This window comes from Propithecus coquereli, unplaced genomic scaffold (assembly GCF_000956105.1).
Source record: "Propithecus coquereli isolate 6110/MARCELLA unplaced genomic scaffold, Pcoq_1.0 Scaffold111, whole genome shotgun sequence".
NCBI classification, from domain to species: domain Eukaryota; kingdom Metazoa; phylum Chordata; class Mammalia; order Primates; family Indriidae; genus Propithecus; species Propithecus coquereli.
In genome coordinates this window covers 7906127-7912714 of record NW_012135081.1, presented here as the reverse complement: position 1 = coordinate 7912714, position 6588 = coordinate 7906127, and the positions used below count along the sequence as shown (strand labels likewise).

General features: G+C 57.0%; 1 protein-coding gene across 4 annotated transcripts in view; it reads left to right on the top strand.

Moving 5' to 3' along the window:
• Nucleotides 1-239: 239 nt before the first annotated feature.
• The window catches only part of ARHGAP9 (Rho GTPase activating protein 9), an 8016-nt gene continuing 1667 nt past the window's right edge, over nt 240-6588 (top strand). Inside the window, exons 1-16 of one of the 4 annotated variants that reach the window (XM_012651719.1) lie at nt 240-364; nt 678-1011; nt 1328-1551; nt 2433-2654; nt 2849-2962; nt 3134-3238; nt 3457-3518; nt 3647-3737; nt 3938-4033; nt 4152-4250; nt 4516-4657; nt 4750-4857; nt 5247-5345; nt 5511-5588; nt 5738-5791; nt 6036-6170. In XM_012651719.1, coding sequence (XP_012507173.1) covers nt 687-1011; nt 1328-1551; nt 2433-2654; nt 2849-2962; nt 3134-3238; nt 3457-3518; nt 3647-3737; nt 3938-4033; nt 4152-4250; nt 4516-4657; nt 4750-4857; nt 5247-5345; nt 5511-5588; nt 5738-5791; nt 6036-6170 — 1954 coding nt within the window. In that variant the 5' untranslated portion in view covers nt 240-364; nt 678-686. Of the gene's footprint in view, nt 365-452; nt 1012-1327; nt 1552-2170; nt 2331-2432; nt 2725-2848; nt 2963-3133; nt 3239-3456; nt 3519-3646; nt 3738-3937; nt 4034-4151; nt 4251-4515; nt 4658-4749; nt 4858-5246; nt 5346-5510; nt 5589-5737; nt 5792-6035; nt 6171-6588 lie in introns of those variants that run through there. The other 3 variants (XM_012651725.1, XM_012651733.1, XM_012651739.1) reach the window with 3 other exon arrangements.

The window sequence follows — 6588 nt, the reverse complement described above, 5'->3', positions numbered from 1 at the left end:
CTGCAACCTCCTACTACTGAGCCGTAAGTGATCCTTCTGCCTCAGCCTCCCTGGTAGCTGGGACCACAGGCGCAGGCCACAATGCCCAGGTGGTTTTTTGTTTTGTTTTGTTTTTTTTTAGTAGAGACGGGGTCTCGGTCTTGCTCAGGCTGGTCTAGAACTCCTGAGCTCAAGTGATCCTTCTGCCTCCACCTCCCAGAGTGCTAGGATTACAGGCATGAGCTGCTGCGCTGGGCCTTTCCCTGTGTTGCTGTCTCAAACCTGATTCTTTCTGCTCGTCTCCTTCCTGTGTCCAGCTCAAGACTCCCACCACCACTCAGGACCAACTCCTTCTGCTCCTGGACCATCTGATGGGGCCCACAAGGTACTTGGAGGAAAAATTACCGAGCTAGGCTGCCTCTCTGATTTCCTGCCTTGCCGGCCATGCAGCCCTGCTGACCACATCCTCTCTCATCTTACTTATATATTATACTTCCTCACCAGACACATCACTCAGGAGTTCTCAGCCCCCAAAACCAATCTCTTACCTCCACGAGGCCCTCTGCTTTACCCTCTCCTCTCACCCAAGGGTTCTTATTATTATAACCCCCCAACACTGCTCTTAGAACCATGTCCCTCTGCCAGGAGACAGCCAGTCTCGTTCCCTTCTGGATCTCCAATGCCCCTTTTTCCCACAGGTGGCAGTGATGACCACAATGCTGTCCAGCTGGTGGTGGCCAAGTACCTGGGGGAGCCTAGAGCTGGGGCCTCGAAGCCCTTCTCGGGGATCCCAGCTCTGTGCCCTCCATGCCTTTACTTATACTGGAGCAGATGGCCAGCAGGTGTCTCTGGCTGAAGGGGACAGGTTCCTACTGCTTCGAAAGACCAACTCAGACTGGTGGTTGGCAAGGCGCCTGGGAGCATCCTCCACCTCTCGACCCATCTTCGTCCCAGCTGCCTACATGACAGAGGAATCCATTCCTTACCAGAGCCCAGCTACTATCACCCCCAGCCAGTCTCTCTGGACTCCTGGTGAGTAAGCCCTAAGCCCTCCCCCATCACCTTCCTACCTCCCTACTTCCCTCCCTGGGAAGTATTGGGGGGGATCCATCTTCCCCAAGCTTCTGCTCCCCTTCTCTTATTTTTCTCCAATCAGCCTACCCCTCATCCCCACTGTGGTGTCCCCATCTCCTTGTCTGTCCTCCTAGTCCCAAGCCTTCTAGGTTTCATGTCATTTTCTACAGCCTCCCTCTGTCCTTCTTGTCTTCCCTGTGGGCCTCCAGGATAGGGGATCCAGCCAAGATCATGCTTCTGATCACCTGCCCCCACCCCCCATTTCTGTTTCTAGAGCCAAAGTTGTCTCATAGATCCTTGGAGGAGCCACACCTGTCTCAGGCACTCCCAGGCAGAGGCCAGGCTACATCTGAGCAGCCTCCCCCTCTTCCCCTCAAAATGTGTAGAAGTGCCAGTGTTGCTAATTTGAGGCCCAGCCTTCTGAAGCCCACCCAGGAAGCACCAAGTGGAAGATCCCTCTCCCAGGAAGACTTGCTGTCAGAGGGCACTTCCAGCATGGTGAGTCATAGCTCTTTCTAAGCACAGTCTAAGATACTTACTTTGGGGCCCTGTCTAGACCCCATGGAGAACAGGACAGACAGCATCCCTGCCCTCAACGGACTCCCCTGGGGGTGACAAACACACAAACAAATAAGCAAGATAACCCTTGGTACTGATAGGCACCAAAAAGGAAAGTTAAGGTGGTAGAGAGTGGCTGAGGTGGTCTGGGGAGGCATCTCTGATGTGATGGCTGCCTGAATGAAGAAAGAGGCAGCCACAGGCAAGCTAGGAGATGAAGACAGCAAGTAGCAAAGGCCCTGTGGGGACCTGGCACAACAGAGGGACTGAGAGAAGGACAACCCTATGCTTTTTCTTTCTTCCTCTTGACTCCCTACAGCAGAGGGCAGGGTTTCTCCTGTGTTCTGTCTTACCAGCTAGGTCACCAGCAAGTCCCTTCTGGAGATGTAACTCCCTGGCTCAGCCCCTTCCCTCTCTTTCTTACTAATGAATGGAAAATGGCCCCTCCTCCCCCAAACAGAGGGGTCTCTGAACCCTCTCTGTCTTCTTTCACCCTGCAGGATGTAAGGGTGGGGCACTCCCCTCAACCCCCCCCCAAAAAAAAGCCTGTTCCCCTTTCCTGTGGCCCTGGGGTGGGGGTGGGGTAGGGGAGGAGGGAAGTTGGCAACAGGAAGTGAGGAGAAAAGCAAAGCAGACTGCCAGGGAGAGCATTTTTAAAAAGTGGCTGGGGACTGGAGTTTCTCCCCCAGTACCTGGGTCACCCCAGCTAGGAGCTGGTGGTGAGAAAATGGTGGGGGAGGGAGGAGGAGGCGGTAAGGCAGAGAAGATTGGGAAGGGGCACAGGCAGAACAGCCACCTCCTTCTTCCCCCTTTCCTGGCAGACAGGACCCCAGCCCCTCATGTCAGAGACTCCTGTGTACTGTAACCTGGTGGACCTTCGCCGCTGTCCCCGGTCCCCACCCCCGGGCCCTGCATGCCCCCTGCTGCAGAAGCTGGATGCTTGGGAGCAGCACCTGGACCCCAACTCCGGACGCTGCTTCTACATCAATTCGCTAACCGGTTGCAAGTCCTGGAAGCCCCCACGCCGTAGTCGTGGCGAGTCGGTGAGACCTTCCCTCCTGCTTGGACCGTCGTCCCCTCAATCTTCTTCTAACTTCCTGCTGAGCCCTAAAGGTAGTGTGTTTTCTCTCTGGGGCTCTCAGAAGATCAGAAGAAATCAGCAAAATGTGAGCAGGGTGTGGAGAGCGCGTTGAGGTGGCAGCCGGATGTAGCTTTATCTCCCCCTCCCCTAACCCAGAACCCTGCCTCCATGGATGGGACACAGACCCTGAATAGGGACAACGGTGTCCCGAAACCTCAGGCAAAGGGCTCAGGATCTGACACAGGGACCCCAGAACTGCTTGGCCCACAGGTGAGATCCCTCCCACCTCCCAATTACATGCAGAAAAAGCCAACTTGTTACGGCTTTCTCGTTATCCACCACAACCCCTGCCTCTCACCCACATCTGTACCCCTCTTCCTCATACAGCCAGGGACCCTTAAGTTAAAGGTTCCTCCACCTGCTTCTCCAATCCCTTTCTAGGGTTCACCGGGCTTCCGCCGGCGCACCTCCCAGCTTGACCCTTCAGAGCAGCGTCCAGCCTTGCAGACGCCTAGACCTCTGCCGCAGCTCCTGGACGACCCCCATGTAAATCTCCCATTTCCTTGTGAATGCTAAGATCCTCCCTGCCCCACCCCCAATTCCTGCTCCTCAAAAACATCTTCCTCTTTCTGGGTATTCTCTCTTACCCAGCCCTCTTCCCCCAACTTTAAGGGACCTCACTCCTGGGAAACCCCTTAGGGGAACCCGGGGCCACTGCGGAGGGCACAGGGTGACTTACAGATGCTACTCCCTCCACTTCCCAGGAGGTGGAAAAGTCCGGCCTGCTCAACATGACCAAGATTGCCCAAGGGGGGCGCAAGCTAAGGTGAGGAGACCCTGGAATGCAGCGGCGTTCTGGGCTGTTAGGTTCCGCGTGGTAGGGAGAGAGCCCTCCCCATGTAAATCTAGAATGACCTTTTCACTACCACTGCTGTTCCCGCTCCGTCCCCGCAGGAAAAACTGGGGCCCGTCTTGGGTGGTGTTAGCGGGTAACAGCCTGGTGTTCTACAGAGATCCACCGGCGACTGCGCCCTCCTCAGGCTGGGTGAGTGGGGGTGGGGGTGCTGGAGGGGTTCTTTCCGCTTCAGGCCAGCTGTGGCGGGGAGGGGGTGGGCGGAGTGGGGAGGGCGGTGTAAAGGAAGGTAAAGGAGGGAGGAAGCCTCCCACCTCCTCGTAGTCCACTGGGTGAGAGGGAAGCAGTGAGGCAAACAACATCATGGCCTCAGTTTCTCCCCTAATTGCCAGGGGCCAGCGGGTAGCCGGCCAGAAAGTAGCGTGGACCTGCGAGGGGCGGCCCTGGCGCACGGCCGCCACCTGTCTAGCCGCCGCAATGTCCTGCACGTGAGTGCCCTAGCGGGCGTCTCCAAAGCCCCACCTGACCCGAGGGATCTCCCACTCGGCCTCCCTGCTTTCTATGCTCCTCCTTGCTGACCCAAGCCTTTCCCGGCCGGCCCCTCAGATCCGCACCGTCCCTGGCCACGAGTTCCTGCTACAGTCGGACCACGAGACCGAGCTGCGAGCCTGGCATCGCGCGCTGCGGGCAGTCATCGAGCGTCTGGTTAGATGGGTGGGAGACCTGGGAGAGGCTGGAGCGGGCACGGGCCAAGGAGTAGGGTAGGAACAATAGGAGTCAGAGGGCGGTGGGGGCAGGGTGGTCCCGGCGTAGAGCCCTGGCCTGGGATGGGGCTAGGACGTGGGACCCCAGCAGCCGGTTGTGGTCTCTTTGCGTCCAGCTAGGGGTGCAGATTTCTCTCTTTTCTCTTCCAACCTCCGACACGGCCTCCGGCGCCCCTCCCCCGCCCCTGCCCCGCCCCCCGGTGTAGGATCGGGAGAACCCCCTGGAGCTGCGTTTGTCAGGCTCGGGACCTGCCGAGCTGGGGGAGCTGAGCGCAGGCGAGGACGAAGAAGATGAGTCGGAGCCGGTGTCCAAGCCGCTACTGCGCCTCAGCAGCCGCCGGAGCTCCAGTAAGGGGCGGGTGGTGGGAGCCGCGCCTGCAGCGTGGGCGGCGGGACCCCGCCGGCCGCTCTCAGGCTCTGACTCTACCTGCCTCCTACAGGTCGGGGTCCGGAAGGCACTGAACAGAACCGCGTGCGGAACAAACTAAAGCGGCTTATTGCGAAGAGACCGCCCTTGCAAAGCCTGCAGGAGCGGGGTCTACTCCGAGGTGAGGTGGGCTGCGCCAGCTGCGGCCCTGCTCCTTTATGCCCGCTTTAGTGTTTTTGCAAGCACTTTTACATCCTGATGTGGGCATCAGCCCATTTCATGGATGAGAAAACTGCAGCGAAGCTCAGAGTAGAGCTTCCCAGAAATATTAATAGATCACAGCCTTCTGAAACCACTGCTTTTCCCAGTACTCTAGATTGTTTGGGGGAGGGGTGGGAGAGGTGTACTTCCTTGCCAGATTGTTTTGGGGTTGGGGTATACCTCCTTCCCCAGGCCTGGCACAGGCAGGCAGAAGGGCTAGCCCTAATTGGGAGTGAAGACATGTGGCTGAGAAGAGCTTCCATGAGTGCCCCTGGCACTGGCTTCCCACCTCACTCTCTGCCTCCCCAGACCAGGTGTTTGGCTGCCAGTTGGAATCACTGTGCCAGCGGGAAGGGGACACGGTGCCCAGCTTTGTACGGCTCTGCATTGCTGCTGTGGATAAAAGAGGTCATTTTCCCAGAGACTCCAAAATCCCCTTCTAACAGGCCAAGGCCTAGAATCTTCACCTCCCCCATCCTAGTCTTCCTACTGCTTTTTCTCTCCACCCTCAGATGGCTCACCCCACTCACTTTAAAACAGCAGTTCTTATCTTCCCTCTGCCTCATCTCCTAGGTCTAGATGTGGATGGCATTTACCGGGTGAGTGGGAATTTGGCAGTGGTCCAGAAACTTCGCTTTCTGGTGGACAGAGGTGAGAAGGCTTGTGGGCAAGTGGTAGTACTAAGAACTGCGTGCCTCAGAACCATGGGGGGTCGTGAGTGAGGGAGCTGGCAGAACAGGGAGGCCGTCTGGCTGGAACTGCATGTCTTAGCTCCTGATCTCTCCTCATACATGTTGCAGAGCGGGCGGTCACCTCCGATGGGAGGTACGTGTTCCCAGAACAGCCAGGACAAGGTACTTAAATGGAAGGCCCCTTAGACCCCTAAGCCTTCCCCATGCCTTCCTTGCTCCCCATGGATTCCCCCATGTCCCGCTCCTGGGAGGGTTGTCCCCACCCTCGCCTTTGCTGTCTTGCCTCACTGTGAACATTGCAGGCATTCCTATGGTCTGCCTTGACTGGATTTCTCCAGAACTTCTGATCTCTCAGTCTCTGAGTCTCTCTGGCCCTGAATCCCCCTGTACCTCTTTCTTCCTCCAGAAGGCCGGTTAGATTTGGACAGTGCTGAGTGGGATGACATTCATGTGGTCACCGGAGCCCTGAAACTTTTTCTCCGTGAGCTGCCCCAGCCTCTGGTGCCCCCACTGCTCCTGCCCCATTTTCGTGCTGCCCTTGGTAAGAGTTGGGAGCCTTGGGCAGCATTCTTGATAGGGGGACCACGAGTGGTAAAGAGTAGAATAGAGGTTCCCTTACATTCTCCTGTCCCATCCTGATCACAGAGATGGAAAATGACTTTCAACTCATGTGCCAACTCATTTTTTTGCAAATGTTTAGAGGGCTGAGTTGAAAAGAATTCTGAGGGCCGGGCGCGGTGGCTCACGCCTGTAATCCTAGCACTCTTGGAGGCCGAGGAGGGCGGATTGTTTGAGCTCAGGAGTTCGAGACCAGCCTGAGCAAGAGCGAGACCCTGTCTCTACTAAAAATAGAAATAAATTAATGTTCCGCGTGGTAGGGAGAGGGCCCTCCCCATGTAAATCTAGAATGACCTTTTCACTACCACTGCTGTTCCCGCTCCGTCCCCGCAGGAAAAACT